Raw genomic sequence first — 25,820 nt, 5'->3', positions numbered from 1 at the left:
GGACACCCTGAGGCAGACTGGCAGTTTGGGTTGATTGTGTTGATTTGTTGAGTCAGGGTGAAGCATTGTCTTGAAGTAAATGCAGCCAAAGCAGTGCAAAGCAGCATGGCTATGCTCAGAGCAGGGAAGCGGCATGGCCAGCACAAGGATGGCTGGTTTGGGTGCTGCAGTGAGGCTGCCTCTGGGTGTAGTGACATGACCAAGGACACATAGTATGGTGGTGGCAGAGGTGGGAATGGCTGCTGTGGGTAGGGATCTATGGGGACACCTGGGCAGCTGGTATCAGCAGCAGGCAGAAGGGATGCACCACTGACATGCCACTCAGGTTAGCACAGGTTGAGGGAGCAGACCCCAAGTGGGGAGCAGGTATGGAGCATCCCAAGTAACAAGCAGTAGGATGAGTCATGTTGTGCCAGGGGCAGTTTAGATTGGAGATTAGAAAAAATTTCTTCCCTGAAAGGGTGGTCAGGTAGTGGAACAAGCTCCCCAGAGTAATAATGGAGTCACAATCCCTGGAAGGATTTAAAAAGCATGTAGATGTGATACTTGGAGACATAGTTTAGGGGTGGACTTGGCAGTGCTAACAATTGGGTTCCCTGATTTTAGAGGTCTTTTCCAACCTAAGTGACTCTATGGTCCATATTTCTTTTCCCCTTGACTTATGGACAGAGAATGGTTTAGATTGGAAAAGACCTTTAAGACCATTGAGTCAAACCATTGACCCAGCCCTGCCAAGTCCACCACTAAACCATGTCACACCCTGGGGCAGGCACCTGCCAGCCTCAATATTTGGGATTTCCTACAGCTCCTGGTGCAGCTCATTTGCCCCAAACCCATTCATTTTCTTAGCAACAACCTGCACCCTTTCCCCTCAGCTACTTCAGCTCATTTTGTATGCATTTATTTTAAACTTTAACCCAGCGGCTCCTGGAAACTTTTCCCTGCAACTTTGGGAACGATTGGGCCAAGGGTATTTTGGGAGAAAAAACCCACCCAAAAAAAACCCACAAAACCCCTCAATTTTTGTTTATACCAGTTAAACTGCTTTCAGGAGTGGAGCCCTGCAGCACTGGATCAGGATCCCACCAGCCTGAGCCCTGCACATGAAATACTAAGCACCAGGAATGCCCTTGGTTGGGTGGGGGATATCAGCCAGCCCCAGCCTGCCTAACCTGCTCCAAGTGACAACCATGAAGAGAGCAAAACATTCAAGTTAATGAAAACAAGTCTTTATTAAGTAACTTTTAATATCAGAAAAATAAAACTCTTATAATTCTCTTTACAGCAAATATATAATATCAGTGCTTTGGCCATCATAAATTAAAGGCCCTTTATCATAAAATATATAGTTTTTAAACTTTACCAAAATTGAATTTATAATCCCTATGACCTCCCTACATATACATAACAGAGTGTAGTAAAATTAGCAAATACTAACCTAGATCAATAGTTTACCAGTTTATTCTTAGTTTGTGGTTTATAGAAGTGGTACACGCACCTAACGTCTGCTGATTCCTTGGCTTATTAGCTGCAGTGTACAATGGAATAAAACAAAATACACGCTCAGTGAACATTTGTTTGCATCTACAAGACTGCAGCTAGAGATCAGATTTTAATACTGACATGTAACTCTCCTACAAGCAATTATAGTATTAAAGTTATGCAGTACATAATATGCCTTCAAGGCAACTCCTAGTTGTAAACCTTTATATGAAATATAACTCTTCAAGTGGAAATAAAAATAAAATTTTCTGTATATTTACTAGCTAAATACACAATTTCTTTTTCTTGTTACACTGAGAAAAAGATTGTCTTGGGAAAATAATGCTTTAAAAAAGAGAAAAAAATACATCAGAACTCTAGTGTCTTTTTTTTGTTTTTGCTGTTTTAACATATGCAAGCACAGATTTAGGAATGTACTGAGGATGAAAAAGCTAGAAACATCCACAGGTTGAAATGTAAGAAGCTCATTCAAGAGACTTTTTTTTTTTTTTTGAAAGACGGTTTTGAAATGAAATCAACTGATTGCAGGGCCACTGTCACAGCTGCTGCCATGAATAATACAAGGACATGTATACAACTCCCCCTTTTTCCTTTTTCTTACGAAAAATATATATTTATGTGTAAGACATGAATTGAACATAAAAAATATTCACATTTTGAACTGTATACTCTCTAAAAAGGTAAAGAACAGCTTGATCAGACTAATGAACAGAATGTCAGCATCACCACTCGAAGTCAATGTGCATCCCAAAGCCCTTACTGTAACTGGATGAAGCCAGCCAGACTTTTTCCACATTACACTAACAAAAGCAGTGGGTAGGAATTCACAAATTGAGACACTTCTGATCCTGTGGACATACTGCCCTTATCAAGGAAAAAATAGAGGTGCATCTGGCAGCTTCTTTCTTCCCACCTCACTGTCATTTATTACCTGAACCTGCCAATAACACAATCAGTTTCAATAAATCAAACTATGCTTTAAAAGATATTTGCAATGCTGGAGAATTAGGCATAAGTTGTCACACAAAGCAAAAATTTCCTCAAAACTGGTAGAAGACAGCATTGGAAGTGTTGTTTGATATATTGATAATACCACACATCCTCCATAGCAGACAAGTACTTTTGCATTTAGGCAACAAGGTTCATTGCTGCCAGCTCTCAGAAGCCAAACAATTAACAGAGATCCTTTAGAAAAGCCTGGGAAATGTGGTGGTTTTTTTCAGTTGTGTAATTTATGAAAACTTTCCCTCACTGTGCCATAACATTACACCAGATGTATCTCTGCTAAACATGCCATCTGCTTACACTGAACCAGACAGAGACCACTTAATTTTAGTGTTACCATAGTAGCCATTTGAGAAAGTAAAAATTTATTAATAACTTCAGCCTAATCTCAAGAAAGTCCAACAGAATTCATTAGAAAGTTTACTAGAGGGTACCATTACACCCATGCCTTTAAGAGTCTTTAAAAGTCCACATATAATAATGTCTCTATTTAAGAGTGAATTTGAATTGCCTGAGTGACAGCCATCTGGCAAACAGGACATGATGGGACTTCCTTTTCACAGATTTTGTTGGCACATTCCAGGCAGAAGAGATTGTGACCACAGGGGACCAGGGCCGCAATGACTTGGCTCTCGAAGCACATCACACAGTCGTGCTTCCGCCTCGACTCAGGGGGTGAGCTGGACGTGGAACCACCATTGGAAGATGAATAGCTGTCGGTGCCATTGGAAAATGCAGGGATGTAGATGGGAAGGCCTACTTGGTGGCCAGTGCTAGGTGGGTCACTACTCACTCTCCCAGCCAGCGGGTGATCCAGGCTTTCTGGAAATGTGGGCGACAGGCAAGGAGTAGATGGCTGGCTCCCTTGGCATTGAGGCTTGGCATTACTAGCAGGGTCACTACCAAAGCCAGGGAGAGGGTTTACAGGTTCAAAAGGAGTCCAAATGGTTTGGGAAGGCATTGATAAGGAGTCATACACAGGAGAGTCAACTGCGAGGTCTTCCGTGCCCACTGAAGGCAATGTTTCTCCAAACCAAAAGCTGCCTGTGCTGAACGGACTTGTTGGGCTGAAGTCAGCCAATCTATTGCTTCCAAAATAAGAATCTGTGGAACTACTTCCCAAGGAGCTGGAGCTGTCATTCCTATAATTAGAAATCATTTTGGTGTGGCTAGGAGGGACAGGATTAGAAGCAAGCCATGTGGACCTGAGAGTGCCTCCTTCAAAGCTCACATCTGTACCATTGTAGTGGAAATCATTCTCTTTATTCAGCTTGATGTAGTTCCCAGTACGCATGGCTATATGCATCTCTATCTCCTCACGTGCACAGTTGACATTTTCAGGCATTCCTGTGACTTCGAAGACTGGCTCCTTGTCCCTGCTGGGGGTGACTATGTAGGTATGGGTCTGCTGCTGAATTCTTTTGATTGTAGCTCCTTTTGGTCCAACCACCAGCCCAACTACACGGTAAGGCACCCTGACTTGGACTGTCACCTGACCTGGCAGGTTAGGGGTACATGGCAGGCCTCCCAGGGCAGGACCGCTCTTGTTTCGTGATGCTCTGATCATGGAGAAGTGTTCAGCAGCTGAGAGAATTTCCCTTTTAGCCATGGCTACATCCTCCTTTCGCCCAGTGACAACAAAGATGGGTTCTTCTCCACGAACAGGGGTCTTAATGTAAGTATTTGTCTTGGCCCTTAGTGCTTTTATTTTGCAACCTGTTTAAAGGAAACATATACAAGTTTAGCAAGACATCCAAGTTTAGAAAGCCATCTATTTTAAGCTGTTTGAGAGTTTCAAGAAACCATAGGGTGAAACCAGAAGCAGCTGTTTGCATCTCTGCAAGCCACATTAGCAAAAGCAGTAACAACTTATACCTATTATTTCCAAACAGGCCTCTGACAGTTATAGCCACAAACTATTTTAGCAATGTTTCTTGGGCTGGTTTAGCCCAGCAACTCCTCAATTGCTATTAGATGGTGAATAAACATGAATGGCTTTTTCCTCTGTCAGCCACCTTTGTGATTATCCCATACATATTGGTAGGTTTAAATTTTTTCCATTGATTGGGTATACTTCAGTTATTTCTAAGATCCTGCAAAAGGAGTAAAGGTTCACACACAAGTTTGCTGATATATTAGCCTTCCACCAACAAGCATGACCTAAAAGCAAATTAAACACTTACAAGTGAGAGAAGTGTCTATATTGCAACCTGTGTAGGTTTTTAACCTGTGTAGGTAATCAATAAAATTGATTAACTGAGAACTCTTCATTTGCTTCCTTTTATCAGTAAGTGTTATTTAAAACTTTACTCTTTCCTGTGGGATGAAGGAGCCACTCCTTGAACTGTCAAGTAGGAGTTCAAGCAGTTTGTTGCATGCAAATAAGGCTTACTATGTAATAGTATGTGCCTACATGGAATTTCTCTCATTCATTAACTGAATAAAATACAGTCTGAAATAAAAGCAAAAAGTTAATGAAATATTTGTCTTTGATTTTTGGGGACTGAATTATAAAGTTTGCTATGACAGTGACAACAGGCTCTTTCCCAAGATGCTCAAGGCATTTTGAAAGGCATGGTACATACAGAAGCCCCTTTTACCCATGACAGGACCAGAAAAGCAGGCATTGCAAAAGGAAGAGACACAAGCAGGTCCATGACATGCAAGACAGTCTACTGGGTTCAGTCTTAATCGAATTTATCCTATTTTAAAACAAATTCAAAAGCATGTCGCATTAAATGTTATTTTATAGTGAACCTCATCTTGAAAAAACTATAAGTAACATTTGCAGATCAAGTGTTTTAAGCATCATTTCACTTGCAGCAATTTGTTCACCTTTTCCTTATTTACTTTAAGCATCTCATAACTGTTTGGGTACTCAAAATAGTCTCTCAAAATAGTGTTTTGTTAGTCCTTTGCACCCAAGGTATCACAAGCAATAAATTTTACAGTTAGAACACCACTCAAAGATGCACTTTATTCAGTACTATCTACTAATAAAAAGAAAGTAGCAAACATGCAGATGCTGGTTGGAATAGAGGGGAGGAAGAGCTGCTTCTTGAAGGGCCCCTGCACACAGCAAGAACAAAGGCTGAACACAACAGCCCTTTGTTTCTGTGACACAGCTGGAAAGAAAGTTCATTAATCTTCAATAGCTAGTGAGGGCTCTGAGAGGCCCTACCTCCACCAGAAAGCACACAGAGGAGCACAGGAGGGCTCCCACAAGAGAGGGTGTGAGGCACAGACAGATCTGTGCAAAGGAGGGGACGCAGACCAGAGAGCCAAACATGTCGATCACCAAGAGCAGCAAGTGTCAGCAGGAGAGAACAAACCCATAAGCCTCAACCTCCCACTACAGCACACTGAGAAGGCACTAGTGCTCTACTAGATTAAAAAATAAGGGAAAACAGACATGAGATGCCTTACAGAGGTGGCAAAGCACACATCCTTTGAAGCCATGCCATTTCCCTATATGTACCAGAGAGCAGCACCTCACTTTGGCAATTTACCTTTACTCTTTCCATCTCTTTGTTTGCATTTCTCCCTGTAATAAATCTGCTTGCCCACTCCATTCCCATTCCTTACCAGTTACTCAGAAAAGATAGTGGGCTCAAACATTAAACCCAAAGGATCTGTAAAATGGTGCCACTGAAGTTTTCACACTTTTTACTGGAACACCTAAACTCAGTCTCCTGATGTGTATCAATTATTCTCCAATATACAGTTTACTTTCATTTACTCCATTCCACCCAAGTATATATCCTTATTTCCTGAAAAAATTCAGAGGCAACATTTAAAGAATACTAGAGGTATTTAGACATAGACATCTAAATAGCAATATAATTCTATATTATATATCACAGTTCAGAGCCCACTTAATTCCAGATTCCAAACAGCCTTACCAGCTTACATTTTAAACAAGATTTTCCTGATATTTTAGAAATTCAAATTAAGTTAGAATTATGCATCTTCAACTCTATTACCTGCAAATTCCCAGAGATTGCTTTGCCAGCGTCACATTTCCAAACTACTCCAGTATAAAGAAAAGCCTTCTTGCCTTTCTTCCTCAGGCTGCAGAACAGCACAGACCAAGATGGGTAGAGCTTTGCTTTTAAGGTATGAGTCACATACCTAGAAAGCAGAGGCCAAGCACTGCCTCAAATCCCTGTAGCAACAGAACAAGACTTTTAAACATCAGAAAGTTGGCTTCAGTGGAAAGCTGACTCTCCAGACCATCAAGATCAACTCTCAATCTTTATCTGAAAAGTTAGAAAGAACTGAAGAAAGTCACCACATACAAAACCCAATATTTCTGAATGAGTCAGTCAATATCCACTGGATTTTGTCTACAAGGAGTGCTGGAACCCCCCACAAAAGACACTCATGTCAAAATACAAGGTCAGTAGCCCATTATACCACTCCAGCTGAATGACCTTTCTATTTGCTATTATTCACCTGCTCTGGTTTCCCACCCTCCTCCTCACTACTGAGGCAATGCTGTGAAGCACAGCTGATCTCATCCCCTCTCCAACAATTCTGCAGCCACAATGACAAGTTCTGCCAGCTATGAAATCACATGGCCAAAGGAAAAAATCAAGAAGTTTCTGTATCTAAGCTCAGGAGACTGGGAAAGACAAAGGGGAATTAAAAATATATCACCTACACTTTTGCAATAAGTAAGATTTTTGTATCCAAGATTTTGAAGTACAGAGATTAAAAAAATGCCTGAAAATGGGACTTCTAGACCAGAAATTTCATTTAATCAAATCTTTTCAAGTGATCTTAGTTTGGTGTGATAACAGAAGTCTACTCAATACCAGTTACCATCCTTGGTTCAGCAGTATAAGCATTCCTAAGCAGCACATTCAGCCATAAGTACATACAGACAGCTAAAACAAAACCCTTTGGGTTTGCTTTCATTTAGGCAAAGATTTAGTGCTTGCCTGCCCAGGCACCTGACAAGGAGCCAAGCCTGAGCCAAGCCCTGTAAGCAGTGTTCACCCTGTGCTGGCTGATTTGTATCATTCTTCTCAAGCCTTCTCCCCCATTTTTTTCCCCATAAGAGGATTATTTGACTGTACATTTTAACCACATTATGAACATTATACTCCCCAAGAAACTTAAGGGTAGCTCTAAAGGAATAGTTTACCTCATATACTGCCAATTTTAAATTATCAAATACTTCCTAATTAAAAAGAGGTGATAGGAAAACAGATTACTTTTTTCCCCTTGAACTGAGAGTTAAGTTTAGCAGCCATAGCACCAGCAGTCCTTACCCATCACACAGCAACAACCAGCTCAGCCCTCACTCCCCCTTTCACCATCACTAACAGGATGAGATACATCAAACCCAGTCTCAGGCCATTCAATCCATGAGGGAAACTCCCCAATGGAGCCAGCAGAGCCAAGTGACTGCAGTGGGAACCTTGTGCACACCTGCTTCACACCACACCAGCCGAGCTGCTGCCATGAGCCAAGAACCACTCCAAAAAAGCATTCTAGACTCCTGTTCTGCACAGCCATGGAGAAATGTAACCTTCCCTGTTTCTTTCTTCTACTGAATTCACCTCCATGTCACACAGTGGGAATGGGACAAAGATCAATTTATAGATGAGGTTCCCTTTGTTGTGTGGTCTCCCCTCTCTCACCAGGGGACAGAAGTCCTTAATCCTTCTCATTATCAACAGTAGCAAAATGCAACCTGTCACAGCAGGGGCACACACCTTATATCCACATTCTTCTTACCAAGTGCTGCAAAACTGGGGTTTAGGCACACACAGGAACTTAAACCTTCTTACTATCATGTCTGTTTAATTTTGCCTCCCCAATTACAGATGGCTTTATGAAAAAAAAAAAAAGCTGAAAGAAATTTATCTAACTAGAAGCCTGGAAGTCATGGTGGGTAAAAATTCGGTGAGCAGCCCCTGTGAACCACAATCAAATGATAACATCAGTTTGTTTTCCTTTCATGCTCCTGACAAGTAACTAGCTAAGGGGATCAAAACTGAGAAATTCCTGCAGCTCTTCAAAAATACAAATCCTGTGTGAAGCCACCAGTACTGCCTAGGCTGGAAGAGCAGCAAGCAGAGTAAAGTTGTATTAGCATCAACTCATCTCTTACACAGGAGGGAGGGCTGACAAGCCGCCCTGACCAAGTCTGGCATCCTTTGACTTATCCCCAGAGCAACCACAGATCTCACAGCTCATCAGCACTAAAGAGAAAGCCATAGTTCACAGGAATATATTTTTCAGTAGCTTTGCAGTTATCTGATGAAAGATAATATTGTATTACAGCCTCCATTCTGAATACCATCTTTAGCGCTCTGACCACCATAATAAACTGACACCAAGTAATGAGGCAGTGACAGAATAATTACTGACATCAACCCTGAACAATGAACTGCTAGCAGAGCCATAGCTAATTTCTTGCCTAGAAAGCAAGGGCAAGGTCTGGGAAGTCCCTCCAGACCAGCAGGGGATGGCATAGCATTGCCAAGTGTGCTGAAGGGAACACACAGGGATTTGTTTTCTATGAGCCTGCAACAGCTGTATATGGACGGAGCTTTAAAGGAGGAGTCTGCTAAGCTGGCACAGCCCTTATTTCATTGCTAGGTTGCCACAAAAATTTAATCAGAAAGCAAGAACCCCTGCAACTATGTGCAAATCCTTTGTTACCTGACTGAAACACTGGATGGTAGTACCACAAGGCCAACAGCTGCTGGTCTGCAGAGCATAACATTGCACACCTGATTAACAAAGAAAGAAAAATTAATCCACTTCATTAAGAATGACTGCTTGACATATTTTTCAGAAGAGCTGTTCATTCCCAAGCTGCATTCTTTTGCTTAAACAGAACAGTTCCTCTCAGTTGTGAAATGACTAAAAGTATTTATACAGTTTGTGATTATACAGTACAAAAATGATAAATTCCCCATTTATTAAGCAGAGGAAGCTGCATTGGGACAGAAAATGAAAACCTATTCTAAATTGTTTAATGACTAAACCTCCTCAAGCAAGCTGGCTACACAAGAAAATTAAAACCAGAACATTTGTGGTATTTCACTGAGTTATTAAAGCCATATTAAATACTACCTCTTGTCTAGTCAGTTGATAGACTGACTCTAGTTACTATCACCTTTCAACTAAGATCAATTAATTTTATCTCCCACCTTGTTTTAATTCATGGACTAGAAAATTTTAACTCCTGACAGTTTTATTTTTTTTTTTAACTAGCTGTTGAATATAGTTAGTTGATTTAAGGAAGATGAAGATAGCAATTTCTCTATACTTGCAAAAGATGCTGATCTACATTGTACTGGGTTTGCATGGCCAGGTTTTGGTAGCCGGGGGGCTGCAGGGGTCGCTTCTGTAAAAAGCTGCCAGAAACTTCCCCTATGTCAGACAGAACCAATGCCAGCCAGCTCAAAGATGGACCCACATGGGAGCAGGTAGATACTCAAAAATGGCTGCGACCCTGTAGGAAGCCTGCACTGGAACAGGATCCTGGCAGGGACCTGTGGAGAGAGGAGCCCACACTAGAGCAGGTTTCCTGGTAGGACTTGTGACCCTGTGGGGGACCAACACTGGAGCAGGTTGTGCCTGAAGGACTGCACCCCATGAAAAGGGGGCCACATTGGAACAGTTCATTGAGAACTGTTGTTTGTGAGTTGGACTTACATTAGAGAAGTTCATGAAGGACTGTCTCCCATGGAAGGGAGCCCATGCTGGAGCAGAGGAAGGACACTTCTCCCTGAGCAGCAGCAGGAACAACATGTGATTGTTGGAAATGATATAACTTTCCTAATTATTTTTTCTAATTAATGGCTTTAATTAACTTTTAAATTGTATTAATTAATCATAAGCAGTGCATTAATCATAAGAAGTTAAGCAGTATAATTTTCTACTTTGGCCAGCACATAGCTAACTTTCTTTTCACAGACTCTTATTGTTAAAGTGTAATTATTAGATCACCAAAACTTTTAAGTTTTGCTAAACTAACCCTGATAAGTTTCAGTGAACAAAGCCTGGGGGAGTTAAAGGCTGGACACCTGGAATCCAGAATTTATAGCCCTCCAAGGACATGTTGGAGTAACCAGAAGATAAAGAAGAGACTAACAAAGGTGATCCAACATGTGCTGGAGACTCCCTGTCTGAGAAAAAGATGATAAAAAGACTGAAAAATGTGGACTAATTAGCATGAGAAGTGAGAAATCAATAACCAATAAAAGACAGAATAATAATGAAGAGAATTATGCAATTTAGAACCAATAAACATTAATTTCTTTGTTTGCTAAAAATGTATAAATAAGTTAAAAGTTCTGAAAGTGGTGTATGTGGCTGAAGTTATCCACTATGCACCCTGGCCAGAATAAAGTAATGCCTACTCCCTAATACTAAAAAAATAGTGTTAGAGAGTTTCATTTATCCTGACATTTTTGGTGACACGATGAAGTGACCGTAACCCCCATTCCCTGTCTCCCTGCAATGCTGGGGAAGGAGATAAGAGCCCAGGAAGGAGGGAGGGGTGGGGGAGAAGGTGTTTTTAAGGTCATATTTTACTTCTCATTGTCCTGCTCTGATTTTGTTAGTAATAAATTCAATTAATATCCCCAAGTTGAGTCTGTTTTGCCAGTGACGGTAATCTGTGAGTGATCTTTCCCTGCCCTTAACTCTTGAACTTTTCACTATACAATAATAAAAAAATTAAGAGCATTTTATACTAAAGACATTTTTCCTTGCCTCCTGACCCACCAACAACTCACCCCTGCAATCACAAGCTTTTAGTTACACTGCAGTTACCAAACCCCTGTGCCTGCCTGTGGAACATATCAAGATGGCTCTGTATTCGGTCTGGCTGCACCAGAGTTCATTTCCCCAAAGCAGCCCTCACAGTGCTGTGCTTTGCATTGGGAGCTGGAAAGGTACTGATAACATACCAGTGTTTTGGCTACTGCTGAGCAGTGCTGGCACAGCATCAGTGCTGTCTCTCAACATTCCCCCTATTAGGGGCTGGGAGTGGGCAAGATCCTGGGAGGGGACACAACTAGGCCAGCTGACCCAAATTAACCAAAGGGATATTCCATAAGGGATATAAAAGCTAAGAAAAGGAGGAGGAAGGGGGTATTCCTTACTTACAATGTTTGTCTTCTGGAGCAACTGCTACACATGCTGAAGCCCTGCTTCCCAGTAAGTGGCCAGACATCACTTGCTGTTGGGAAGTAGAGAATATAAAATTTTTTCCTCTTTGCTTGTGCGCACACAAGCTTTCACTTTTGCCTTAGTAAACTGTCTTAACCTACAAGTCGTTTTCCATCTTATTTTCTCTCCCTTGCCCAGCTGGGAAGGGGGAGTGATAGAGTGGCTTGATGGGCACCTGGTGTCCAGCCAAGGTCAACCAACCACAGACTCACCTCAAGTCTTGTGCACAGTTTTGGGCACTTCAATATAAGAAAGCTATAAAGCTATTAGAGAGTATCCAAAGGAGGGCAACAAAGATGGTGAAGTCTGGAGGGTAAGCTATACAAGGAGCAGTTGAGGTCACTTGAGTTGTTCAGCCTAGAAGAGACTGAGGGGGACCTCATCACAGTCTACAACTTCCAGGGAAGTAGAGGGGCAGGTACAAATCTCTTCACTCTGGTGACCATTGGCAGGACCCAAGGGAATGGCCTGAAGTTGTGTCAGGGGAGGTTTAGGTTGGATATTAGGATATGGTTCTTCACCCAGAGGGTGGTTGGGCACTGCAACAGACTCCCCAGGGAAGTGGTCACAGCACCAAGCCTGACAGAGTTCAAAATGTTTGGACAATACTCTCAGGCACATGGTGTGATTTTTGGGGTTGTCCCATGCAGGGCCAGGAGTTGGACTTTGATGACATTTGTGGGTCACTTTCAACTCAGGATATTCTATGATTCTATGCTATATATAGCGACCAAGACTGCTCCCATTATAATTCTATCACACCCATTTCTGAGGAGCAACCGACCACTTACTTAGCATTAGTACATGTAAAAAAAATACAAAGCGAAGATGATACATGACTTTCCTACTTGTCATTATCCAGCTGGAGCTGTAGAAGTGTTTTTAGATGAGATACTTTCCAGACCAGCATTTCAAGCTCAAGTGCACCAGGTGCTGCAGCCACACAGGCTTGGAATTACCTAGGTACCAGGACAGAGGAGTCTGGAGATCTCAAGTACTTCAACCAAGAGCCAAGGAATTGAGGTTGACCACTTAGCTGTGCCAGATCAAAGGAAGCAGGATTTTGTTTGACCCTGTTAGTGCCAAGCTAAGAGATGGGAAAAGAGGGCAGCTTTAAGAGTCTCTGATGATGTTGAGAAAGCTTTCCAAGAGAAGGCTGCTCAAAAGCTCTCAGGGATATATAGTCAATATACTCAGAGATGCAGCATCTCTACAGGACAGACTTTGTCCCTTCCAGCATCTTTCAGGTTTTCTGTTTGTCTTTAGACACTACCCCTCTTTTTGCATTATTCAAAAGAGATTTTAATGTTTAAATGTCTTACTTCAAGTGCAAAGTGCAGGGGGCACTGAAGACTCACCATCACCAACTTTACATAGGGTAAACACTTTTCAGGTGATCCACAGCAGACTTTCACAAGTCCTTCACATGATTTAGGGATTAAAACCAAACCTTCTAAGTTAGACCTCCAGAAGTCTGGATACATGCTTATTTAATTCCAGCTTTTCTCATGCCAACAAGGTCACCTCCTAAGCAACACAGCTTTCTTGCTACCACTTCTCAAGAGCACTTTCTCTAACTTGACTTTATTTTTTTAAACCAATGCAACTTTGTGCATGCAGGATTTTTAGCTGCTGACAGCAAAGGAAGTAGTTTTTCTGCTCAGCATGATGACTGGCCAAGTTAGCAAAGGGTGGATTCAACAGCTAGTTCAAATTCATACAGGAAGCCTGTACACTGCCAGGAATGGAATCTAGTTTTCCTGGCTCCCAGTCACATGCCTTTACAAGAATAAAAGGATAGAAATATCTTTTCCTTTGTTGTTCACCTTTGATATTTTTCCACCTCAAAGACTACAAAGAAATATATTGCACTACCCCAACCAGTGTCTGTCAACTACATTTTTTGGGGGACAAGGGGAATAAGAAAAGGCTGAGAACATTTAAGATAAATAAAAATTACATTAAAAAAAAAAAAGGCACAAAAACCTGCCAGGTTTCAGAAATAATACACCACTTTTAAGGAGCACTTAACTATTCATTAAAGTCTTAAGCCTTTTCCAGTGATGTAAATGCTTCCAGAAGCAACACATTGAACTACTGTCACAGTAACCCAGCAACCTCCAACATAGTTTCAACTATCAACCACAAGATACATTCCAAGCACTCCACACCTTCCATAGCTGTGGCATCCCACATCTGTGCACAGCTACCAGCAAAAATGCCCACACGAGAACCTGGGCTGCAGCAAAAGACATGCCCAGCAGGTCGAGGGAGATGATTCTCCCCCTCTACTCTGCCCTTGTGAAACCCCACCTGGAGTACTGTGTCCGGGTCTGGTGTCCTCAGCACAAGAATAACGTGGACCTGATAGAGTGGGTCCAGAGGAGGCCACAAAGATGATCAGAGGATTGGAGCACCTCTCTCCTGTGAAGACAGGCTGAGAGAGTTGGGATTGTGCAGCATGGAGAAGTGAAGGCTCATTGCAGTCTTCCAGTATCTTAAGGGGCTTATAAAAAGGAGGGAGAGGGGCTCTTTATACAAGCAGATAGTGACAGGATAAGGGGCAATGGTTTTAAACTGAAAGAGGGCAGGTTTAGATTAGATGTTAGGAAGAAATTCTTTACTCAAAGGGTGGTGAAGCACTGGAACAAGTTGCCCAGAGAAGCTGTGGATCCCTGGAAGTGTTCAAGGCCAGGTTGGATGGGGCTTTGCACAACCTGGTCTAGTGGAAAGTATGATAATGTAACCAGCTGGTTAGGTGTAGAGAGCTTATCTGAGGAATGGCTGCGCAGCAGAGGACATGATAAGATAGAGCCTTGCAGGATGTAGGAGTTAGCCTGTCGTGGGAAAAGGGGTTTCTTATCAACAAGGTGTCCAACAGGACACAAGCCAGAGCAGATTGGAATGAAGAAACCATCACCGCGGGGTGTGTTGTTCCCACGAGAGAAGATGACCAATCGTGAGCTCAGGTTTTGCAATATGTATGAGCTGTTTAAGTGTTGTATAAATAAGAGATGAAAAGACAATAAAATCGAGGCTTGCCGATCATGAAATCATGAGCTCGTCTCCCGCGCCTTTCCCGACATCTGACGCCCGAACAGAAGGCACGTCATGTACCCCCCCCTACCCCCACTTCCACAAGGAAAGGTGCGTTGGGTTCAGGTCCTGCAGCTAGAGGGACGGCAATAAGAGCGGAGGACAGCTGTGTTCCCGTCTCCGTGCCCGAACGACCACACCGGTGGGTTCGCTGATACGTGCTGCCGAAGCCTGGAGGGCTAGCAACGGTACCGTAAGTATGGATAGGCAAGCAGCACAGGATTTATTTAAAGTCTTTCTTCTTATGCTTTACTTTAAAGCCTTTAACTTAGAAAAAGACCTCCCTTCCCTACTAACTCACTCGCGTTCCTATGGCTCCTTTCCCGACCCTCACAGCATTCACGAATTAGCAGAATGGCGGAGGTACGGGGATGAACTTTTTAGCCTTGTTTTAGACGATGATAAGTCAGCCAACAAAATAAGCAAACTTTGGAAAGCAGTTCATAATGAGTTACTGTTAGTGCAGGCAGAGAAGCGAGCAGTCATAGGCATTAAGATAGCGCATTCCCGTAACCAAGATAATGACTCCTCGGTTTTCCCTACGGCCCCCAACCCCCCCGCCTTTGCCACTATTGAGATTCCGCCAGAGCCACCCCCCGCTGACAGTCAATCCCCCGCGCTGCCTAACCCCCTGCCTGCTCCTCCGCCTTCCGCTTCAATCGCCGCTTCTGCATTAACCCCCTCATGCCCGCCGCTGCCGCCCGACCCCTCTAATGCCACAAAGCCTGTCCCTGGGGCAGAATCTGACCCGGCGGAGGCTATGGCAGCAAGGAGGAGAGAGTTGTGGCAGGCGCTTGCCCGAGACGGCATGGAAAGGGGAGATTCCGAGCTCCTAGCAGCGGCACAAGAAGCGATGGCTTTCCCTGTTGTTTTCACTACTAATGCGCAAGGGGGTCAGAACGCGCAGTTTGCCCATCTCGACTGGAAACTCCTGTCCCAGCTGAGAGCAACAGTCAGTAACTTTGGGGTGTCTAGTGAACCAGCTAAGCAGATGTTAGATTATCTTTTTAATGCCCACATTCTTCTGCCTGCCGACATCCTGGCTATCACGAAACTCATTTACACCCCCTCTCAGAGATTGCTTTTTGAGGCAAGGTGGAGAGAGGAAGCGGCAAGTAGCACTAACCTCCCCAGACCCCAAGGGGACCCCTTAACAGACCTTACTGTAGACGAGCTTATGGGACAGGGCCCGTATCTCAGAGTTGAAGCTCAAGCTGGACTAGGGCCGCATAAACTTAGGGAGGCAATGGCAGTAGCTAAGAGAGCAATAGATAAAGTCAGGACATCGGGAGGGACCCCCCTATATATGAGCATCAAGCAGGGTCATGATGAATCGTTAAGCTCCTTTGTTGATAAGGTTATGGATGCTATCTCTAGGGCAGGGATACCCGATCATATGCAAGATGCTATTTTAAAACAGTGCATTTTGCAAAATAGCAACCCTAGCACCAGATCTTTGATTACCTCTATACCTGGTGATTGGACCACTCAGGCATTACTAGATAAAGCTGCGACCTTGCCCACAGGTGCTCAAGCCTTTTTAGTCCACGCGTTAGAAAAGCTGGGGGAGGGATTGAAGGAACAAGCAGCTAGTGCTCAGATGCAGGTAATGGCCGCCCTTGCTCCCCTCCAAGCAGCAGCCACACGCCCCCGGTTGCCTCCAGAGGGAAACAGAATGAGATGCTATCGATGTGGCCAGTCGGGTCACCTTCGTCGGGAGTGCTCAGCATCCGGAGTTTGGTGCAACAAATGCCAATCCAACACGCATAACTCGAATGCCTGCCGTAACAAGAAGCGGGGAAACTCCCGGAGCAGCGCGTCCAGCAGCCGCGCAGGGACACAAGTAGCAGCTGCAAACCCTTGCCCTGCCTCCAGCCAGCAACAAGTGGCAGCATCGGTCTGGACTTGGCAGCCTCAGTAGACTGTGATCTCCTGACGTCTGAAATCCATAACATCCCTACAGGACTCACAGGACCCATCTGCCTCAATGGTACACCAGTAGGAGGCTTGATTCTTGGCCAATCATCTGCCACTGCCCTAGGACTATTCGTTCAACCAGGCGTGGTGGACGCTGACTCACAAGGTGATATCTTCATACTGGCTTATACTGTTCATCCACCTGTAAGGATTCCTAAAGGCCAAAGACTAGCTCAATTTGTACCTTTGCCTCAAGCCACACAAGGCATGCAACCCTTGCAGGCTCAACCAAATGCTCATACAGGCTACGGCTCAACTGGGGAACTAACCTTGCTCACCATCGATCTTAATAGCCGTCCACGGAAGCCGTGTGCCCTAACCTATAAAGGAGAAACAATCACGTTACAGAGTCTCCTAGACATAGGGGCAGACTCCAGCATTGTCGATGTGAACACATGGCCCTCACATTGGCCTCTTCTGCCAGCAATGACAGCCATCACTGGTGTCGGAGGAATGAAACTAGCACACAAATCTCCACTGATAACTGTAGAAATTGAGGGCAAGAAAACTACCGCAACCTTTTCTATCGCCCCTCTACCCCCCACAGTTGACTGCCTCATTGGAAGAGATGTATTGGCCCAAATGAGTTTTGTGCTTACCGATGATCGCCATTTCTGCTAAGGGCCGTTGCTTGGAATTTCCCGCTGCCACTAAGATGGACTGACAATAACCCTGTAGTGGTTAAGCAATGGCCTTTAAAACGGGAAAATCTGCTTCAAGCACACGCTCTAGTCAATGAGCAGCTTCAACAAGGACATCTCAAGCCGTCGACAAGCCCATGGAACACCCCAATTTTTGTCATCCAAAAGAAAAATGGCACGTTTCGTCTGCTACAAGACCTTCGAACTGTCAATGCTCGTATGGAGCCTATGGGAGCGCTGCAGCCAGGACTCCCTAATCCAGCAATGTTGCCACAAGATTGGCCTCTTCTTATTATCGACTTGAAAGATTGCTTTTTCACAATTCCACTACATCCAGATGATACGAAGCGATTTGCCTTTTCATTGCCTGCTCTTAATCGTGGTGAACCAGACAAACGTTTTGAGTGGACTGTATTGCCGCAGGGAATGCGCAACTCTCCCACCATATGTCAATTGTATGTCGATGCAGCGTTGCAACCGCTGCGACAAAAGTTACCTCAGACCATCATTTATCATTATATGGATGATATTTTGTTTGCGCAGAAGGAGCCTTTTGACCAAACAGAAATTCAGCTTATTACCTCCTCTCTTCAAGAATGGTCCTTAGTAATAGCTGCTAACAAAATTCAAATATCCTCCCCGTGGAAGTATTTAGGATGGGTCATCACCAATCAAAGAGTGAAGCCTCAAAAACTGCATATCCAAGCCTCAATCACCACTTTAAATGACGCTCAAAAACTGTTAGGTGATCTGCAGTGGTTAAAGCCAATAGTAGGAATCCCTAATGTTCTTTTAGACCAGCTCCGTCCCTTACTAAAAGGATCAGATCCATGCACACCGGTACACCTAACGCCGCAGCAGCGAGAAGCTCTACAACAAATCACCACCTGTATCACAGACGGTTTTGTTTCGCGTCTTAATCCAGACATCCCCCTCTCTCTTACTATTTGGAATTCTGAAACTCACCTCCTCGGCGCAATTACGCAGCTAAAGAAAACGGGGGAGCTGACGGTTTTAGAATGGATATCACCACAGTTGCAGCAACGAAAAACTATTACCACAAAACTTGAAAATTTGGCTAATTTAATTAAGAAAGGACGTTTGCGCATTCTGGAAATTGGAGGACAAGAACCTGAGTGCATCAATCTCCCAATGGAAAAACCTGCCTTGGACTGGTACTTGCTAAATTCTTCATCACTCACGGAAGCGCTGTTGTCCTCAGGAGCCAAAATTCAGACTGGTCCCCTGTTTCCCAAGGCATTACAGTGGATAGGAGCATGGAACTGGATTTCAAAACCCTTGCGAGAAGATAAGCCTATCCACAATGCCATTACTGCATTCACAGACGCCGGAAGAAAGACAAGGAAAGCAGCCGTCGTATGGAAACAAGACCAGCAATGGCATCAGCATTTAATAAACGCCTCGTCAGATGATACCCTGCAAACCTTAGAATTACTTGCAGTCGTTTGGGCAGTAACCCACCTCACAGGACCCTTAAACGTAGTTTCGGACTCGCTGTATGTAGTGGGCGTCGCCTCAAGAATTGAGGATGCAGTCATTAAGGAAGTACAAAACAAAAGGCTTTATGAACTCTTTCTGCAACTAAAACGCGCCCTAAGAGAACGGTCACACCCCTATTCCATTCTCCATATTCGCAGCCACATGTGGAATGAAGGCCTGGGTGAAGGAAACGAAAGAGCAGATAAACTTGTCTCGCTTGCCCAAAACATTCTCCCGAAACAAACAATGGCGCGAGAAAGCCATGCTATTTTTCATCAGAATTCCAAAGGCTTGTCAAGGGAATTCGGTATCCCAATCGAAGAGGCAAAAGCCATAGTTAAAGCGTGTCCCGTGTGCAGTTTCCACAATAAGGGGCTAGGTTTGGGAGCAGGTGTTAACCCCAGGGGCCTAAAGGCTAACGAAATTTGGCAAATGGATGTCACTCATGTCGCCAGCTTTGGATGGCTAAAATATGTTCATGTTACTATAGACACCTATAGTCATTTTATGTGGGCAACTGCACAAGCAGGAGAAACAGCCAAACATGTTGAACGCCATATGAATAGCTGTATTGCTATTATGGGAGTCCCTATAACAGTTAAGACAGACAATGGGCCCGCCTATTGCAGTATGCGAATAGCCAGATATATGACCCAATGGAATATTGTCCACAAAAGGGGAATTCCTCACTCCCCCACGGGTCAAGCAATTGTGGAAAGAGCACACGGTACATTAAAACAATATCTAGAAAAATATCCTGACATTCCTAATACCCAAGACAAGCTACTGAAATGCTTATTTGTTTTAAATCATCTTTGCATTTTTGGAGATAGACAGTCTCCTCCTGCCATAATCCATTTTACCCCACCTTCTAATCCGCAACCAGAAGTGTGGGTCAGATTTAAAGACCCCCAGTCAGGATTATGGCAGGATCCAGCCAAAGTTTTGTACTGGGGCAGAGGTTATGTTTGTGTTTCTACCCCGACAGGACCGCAGTGGATCCCTGCCAAATGGACTAAGCCAGCTTATACGCAGGGACAGTCCGCGACAGAGAAAGAAGAGACGACTCCAACAGGTGGTCTCACAAGTGCTACATAACACCGGAGAGGAATTCCATACTAAATTTCTAATAGACTCTGAACGGGAAATTGAAGAGTCCCTCATTCCCCGATTATACGCGGACTTTTTGCCACATTGCTAACGCTCATGCATTGTTTGTTATAATCGTTGCCATTTAGCTCGGGTTAGAATTCATTGCAGAGGTTGTAATTTACAGTGGTGGATCTTTCAGCGACAAGTGTCCACAGAGTTGAGGTGCCTCAATTGTGAGTTTCAGTGGAATCGAGCATCAGCTCAGGAAAATCTTGGTAAACTAACGGGAGTACCTCTAGATCAGAGTTTAGCGTTACTAGAAAATATCAAAGACCTCCACCTAAGAGAATTGCGGTGGGAATTAAAGCATATTAGCTAACAAACGTTCCGCTATCCTAGAAGCCCGTCACAAGACAGGCCTTGATGTCCCAGAGCTGTGGCAGGTTAAACCCCATGACTGGGACAATGCGTGCCGCCGGTATACTCGCCGTATTGGGTCTTCTAAGCGTCCCAGGCACTTTGGCCCTCAAGCATAGCTACCCTCCTAAGCTATTCGATCCAAGGCAAAATGTTTGGGTATCTTTGGCACACGAATTAAATACAACTACGTTCTGTGCCAGCTTAGCTACCCCAAGTACTCCTTTTCTTACGTGCCTAATAGGAGTCCCCCTAACATATACAACTTGGCTCCATTTCAGGTCAGCCGCCAATGATACAGGGTTCCGATCAGGCCGAATTACTGGCAATAACATCATTGAAAGTTTCGAGCAGTATGACGTTTGGGATGACCGCCTCCCATTTGGGCCTGAGCCGCAAGAGATTGAATTGATTGATTCTTTAAACGCCACTAGTTGCTTTTATATAGATAGCAGGAATTCACACTGCTCTGAAGGCACGCATACCAACTGCTGGAAAAATGTATCTACTCCTACTTGGTTGTCTCCCATAGGGAACAGTTTAGAATGGGAAAAATCGTGGTGCAACCACACTGGTAGGACACAGGAAAAACCTGCACCAGGCACAGTCATACCCAGAAGGCTGTCCCCTGGATATTTTCTAATTTGCGGAAATCGTGCTTGGTCCGGCATCCCTACCTTGCCCGTTGGCGGTCCGTGTACAATCGGACAGCTTAGTTTAGCCCTTCCACAACACCACCCAAATAAAACCCACCCCACCAGATGGCGCAGAGACCTATCCCAGACCCTCCAATCAAATTGTGATGATGAATTGACCTTGTGGAACAAGTGGGAGGTAATTTTTTCATCACTATTTTTGCCTGGAGGGGCAGCAGCTCGAGCTCATCGCAATATAGAGAGATTAAGCTGCTGGGTAGTGAAGCAAGCAAATGGAACAAGTAGAGTACTGTCCGCGCTTGCAGATGATTTAAGCACAGTCCAACATGCTGTATTACAAAATAGAGCTGCTATTGATTTTCTGTTGTTAGCTCATGGACACGGGTGTGAAGAATTTGAGGGATTATGCTGCATGGATCTAAATGATCATTCTCGCTCTATTCATGCAGAGATTCAACAACTTATAAATCACTCTCAAAAAATTAAGGAAGATACAGGTTTCTTTGGCCTAGATGGGCTGGTCAGTGAACTGGGATTGGGTGGTTGGGTAAAAAGCATGGTAAAAACATTGTTTCTCTTATTGATCATGGTTTTGGTAGGATTAGTCCTGTTCAGCTGCGCTCTAACTTGTATCAAGAGGGTACTCCTAAAAACAACAACTCTGAGCATGATAGCACATAAAGAAAACGGGGGAAGTGTAGAGAGCTTATCTGAGGAATGGCTGCGCAGCAGAGGACATGATAAGATAGAGCCTTGCAGGATGTAGGAGTTAGCCTGTCGTGGGAAAAGGGGTTTCTTATCAACAAGGTGTCCAACAGGACACAAGCCAGAGCAGATTGGAATGAAGAAACCATCACCGCGGGGTGTGTTGTTCCCACGAGAGAAGATGACCAATCGTGAGCTCAGGTTTTGCAATATGTATGAGCTGTTTAAGTGTTGTATAAATAAGAGATGAAAAGACAATAAAATCGAGGCTTGCCGATCATGAAATCATGAGCTCGTCTCCCGCGCCTTTCCCGACAGTTAGGATGTGTGCTAGGAAGAGAATATGCATCTTCATTTTTACAGAGAGCAGAACAATCGGTAAATGACACAGCTCTGACCAGCCTTGCTCAAGGCAGACCTAGCTGCACTACAACTGACAACACTTTGTGGGCTAGGGCACAGACATGCAAAGCAAGTGGATGAGAAAGCAAGAGCCTCTAACCCATGCAATGAGCCAGCACAGTTCTGGACCATAAAAGGGGATGCAAGGACTAGTATGTCTAGGACATTTGACAAATATTTAGTGGAACTAATACAACTTATATAAGGCAGTCTTTAAGCATAAGTCTCCCACGAATGAGAATTTTGAAGGGCCTCCTTGCACAAAGCTTTCATGCAAGTATATTTGGTAACAATTTTTTTAGCTCTCCCTCCACTCCTGCTCCTTCCTCTTTTGTAGCCCTAATTCTTTGTATTATAAAATCCCTCCCCATCAAGGCTAAATATTTTATCACAAGCCAAACAATGTGACACCAGATGAAAAATGAAAGCAGAAGCAGCAAATGAACTCTTCAGGACCAATGATCCTATTTTTATGCAAACCCCATTATCTTGTTTTTAAGTGACTCAAAGTACTGAAAAATATACTACAGAGAACAACCCTGATGTGGTGGAGAATAAACAGGGCAGCCTAATCAGTCCTTGAAGCCCAATAGTTTCTATTTCTCCTTTAGAGGACTGTAGCAATCACGGTTTTCAGTTCTGTTTTCCACCCACCCCCTCTCCTCTGCCCACCATCCCCAATGACACATTAGTCTTAAGACATTGAAACACTATTTCTTGGAAAATAAATTTTCTGCTTGAACAGAACAGCCTTGTCTGCATCAGAGGAAACTACCTGCAAATTTCTGCAGCACAGCCTTCTATTCTCCTTTGACACATACAGCAAAAAATCCACCTTTAACTGCTAAAAACCTAAAATAAATGTAGAAAGAGAAAACAAGTCTGCCTAAGCATTGGTGCTCGGTGGGCCTTTCTTTAGTACCACATTGGTTTAGACCAATCTTACCATTTCTTCCATACTCAAGGGAAAAAAAACAATCAAAAGCCACACTGGTGTAGAGACCAGGCAGCATAACTGCCCATTATCAGAGCTCATCAGCAAATGAGACATACCACCCCCAAACCAATAAAAAATAACAAAGAAAGGGAAGAGAGAGTGGCAACTTCATTGTCTGCATTTCCACACCTACACTTGACACTGCTCAGTGCTTCTCTCAATATATAAAATGGGGTTTTAAAATTAGGTTCACCACTAGAAAGCTGGTGCAAAACATCTTTCTAACTCCTCCAAGCACTGCTCCCACAAGACCACATGAAAGGCACAAAACGAAGGTGACATCACTGATATGACCTCATCCTAATGACATAATAGAGACCCACCGAGTGTAGCAACAGCAATCAACAGGAAGCCATAACCCGAGCAGAAAGACAAGGGCTTTCACACAGAGGAGGGCTAAACATGGCTCCTTTCTCCATATCGTTGACTCCTCAGGTATTTATAATTGGTGAGCACTATGAAAAGCTGTAGGAACAGTGTCATACCATACCTTGCTCTCAAAGGCAAAATAAAGTCCTTCACTCAAAAATCTTTGTAAAACACAGTCCAAAGTTCCTACAGTGAAAGGTAGCTTCTCACTAAAGACCACGAGCCAAGTGTCACTGAAGAGCAAAGCCTGTGCCAGCACCTACCTGTACGTTGCTAGGCTATCCATTGCATTTTACAGCTCGGATGAACAATAATGGAAGGTCTGAGCTAATCCAGTCCTTGCTCTCGCCTTCTCAAGCAGGGCTGGCCTTGTGCCAGCATCCTATTCCTCATGGGGAGGCTGGGATCTGGGAGGGAGGTCGTCCCCAGAGGGCATAAAGCTACTACCAAGGCAAGGGGCTCCTGCAACCGGCCCCGAAGGGGCACGCCCCAGGGGCGTGCGGGGAGAGGCCTGCCACGAACCCCGGGGAAAGACAGCAGGCCCAGGCCGCCCCACACCCCATCCGTCCTCCACTCACCCTGGCGGCCCACGATCTCAGCCACATGCTCAGAGCTGGGCACGGGCACGCACTCGGTGGTGTTGACGCTCTTTCCGCGGAGCAGCGCTGTCCCCTCGCCGCTGAGGCCCACTGCACCGCCGCCGCTCAGGCCGCTGCCGTAAGCGTGGGACAGCATTGCCGCCATCATGTCCTCAGGATCGTGCGCCCCCGCCGCTGCCTCCTGCTCATCGAGAGCGGACGAGAGCAGGACGGAGCCCAACGCCGGCAGCAGCGGGAGCGGCTGGGAGGGCGAGGAAGTCGTAGAGAGCAGCAGCAGCGCGGCCAGGTGGTCCTCTTCGTCCTCTTCTTCCTCCTCCAGCTCCAGATCTCCCTCATCCCTCGCCGCCGCCTCCCCCGCCCCGCCAAGCCTCGGCTCCCCGAGGGAGTCGGGCGGCGGCAGCAAGCCCGCCCGCTTCCGGGCCACCCCCGCCACTCGGCTGCCTCCGGCGGGCAGGCCGTGGTCGCGGAAGCCGAGGCCGGAGATGTGCTGCTGGAGCAATGGCAGCGGATGGGGGGGGAGGCGCGGCAGCTCGGCGGTACGGGAAGCCGCGGCGGCGCTGCTGCTCGGCATGGCGGGGGAGGCGCCGCAGGCCGGGTAGGGCCTAGCGGCGTGGAGCCGCCATGCCGTGGGGAGCACGACCCGGGCGCCAGGGCCGCGCTCTCAGCGCGCCTTCTGCCCCATTACTCTCCCCTCGGCAGGGCCACAGACGGCGGTGGAATGGGGGGAGCAGCGGGGAGGAGGTAGTCCCGCCCAGCGCTCGCCGAAGCGCCATTGGGAGGCGGAGCCGGTTCCTGAGCGGGGCCGAGGGTGGACGGGGCCTGCGGGGTGTGGGGAGGCTCCGCCCTCGGCCCCGCCGTCTCAGCGCTTCGGGGAGTCCTGGGACGGTGGGGTGCTGTGAGTTAAGGTCCGGTGAGACGGGGTGAGCCCTAAAACAGACAAAAATAAAACCCAAAAGCCTCTGATGGACGTGGTGCCCTCTTTCCCCTCATACCTTGTTTGTGTGTTTCCCCGCTGAGGTAAAGGCTCTGTGATTTGCCAGTTACCATCCCTAACAGAGCTCATCTTCCTTCTCCATGCTAAAAGCAAAGGCAATTGACTGTGGACATCTTAATACAACCATAATAAAGTGCCTGAAAGTGATCTCTCACAGAGTTAGTTGTCGCGAGACAGTCAGCGATGAAAGAGACAGGGCAGATTGCTTGGATGCAATAAGCCGATTTTATTGATACAGAGCTGAGTATTTATACCTTTTCAGCAGTTATTAAAAATAAATTCTTATATAAGCAGCAATCACTGTAACAACCATATATATGTTTCTTAATAACATTGCAAAACTAAAAGCTAGCACTATCACAGGTACATACCAAGCATGCCTTTCTTCTATGCTGACTATTTCATTATAGGCTGTACTGCCTGCCACGGTTTGTGGCCTAGCAGCGTTAGCGCGTCTACTTCTGACATGAGTTTAGCAGTGCTCTCACTTCTGCTTTCTAGCTGTATCTCCACATCTCCCCCTTTCTTATCTATGAGTAAAATTTTCTTTGTTGACTTATCGATCAATCTCTGAACACATCGCAAAACACATGGCAAACAAATCATTATAAGCAACAGCATGGCTAAGATATAAATTCCTGCTTTAGCTAAATGCTTAAGCCAGCCAGT

General features: G+C 45.0%; 1 protein-coding gene and 1 long non-coding RNA gene across 6 annotated transcripts; one reads left to right on the top strand and one right to left on the bottom strand.

Moving 5' to 3' along the window:
- Positions 1 to 1,213: 1,213 nt before the first annotated feature.
- LOC138102854 (RNA-binding E3 ubiquitin-protein ligase MEX3C-like) lies at positions 1,214 to 24,902 on the bottom strand. Of its 5 annotated transcripts, XR_011147586.1 has the most exons (6): positions 24,137 to 24,902; positions 11,644 to 11,716; positions 10,186 to 10,258; positions 9,184 to 9,254; positions 6,492 to 6,673; positions 4,140 to 4,224 (listed from the first exon to the last, which is right to left on the bottom strand). XR_011147586.1 is itself a non-coding variant. In XM_069000607.1 (5 exons), exons 1-5 carry the CDS (start codon positions 24,726 to 24,728, stop codon positions 4,179 to 4,181), a joined length of 855 nt encoding a protein of 284 aa, XP_068856708.1. In that variant the 5' UTR covers positions 24,729 to 24,902; the 3' UTR covers positions 4,097 to 4,178. The 5 variants fall into 5 exon arrangements, 3 of the variants coding, with proteins under 3 accessions (XP_068856706.1, XP_068856707.1, XP_068856708.1); XM_069000607.1 differs by lacking the exon at positions 6,492 to 6,673 and having other exon boundaries at positions 4,097 to 4,224; XR_011147587.1 differs by lacking the exon at positions 10,186 to 10,258.
- Positions 13,701 to 22,075, top strand: LOC138102855 (uncharacterized). Its single transcript, XR_011147588.1, has 2 exons — positions 13,701 to 14,995; positions 19,909 to 22,075. It is a non-coding gene; the product is annotated as an uncharacterized lncRNA (long non-coding RNA).
- Positions 24,903 to 25,820: the final 918 nt, after the last annotated feature.

The sequence above is a fragment of the Aphelocoma coerulescens genome (assembly GCF_041296385.1).
Source record: "Aphelocoma coerulescens isolate FSJ_1873_10779 chromosome W unlocalized genomic scaffold, UR_Acoe_1.0 ChrW_unloc_scaf_3, whole genome shotgun sequence".
NCBI lineage: Eukaryota > Metazoa > Chordata > Aves > Passeriformes > Corvidae > Aphelocoma > Aphelocoma coerulescens.
This window is presented reverse-complemented; position numbering and strand designations above follow the sequence as displayed.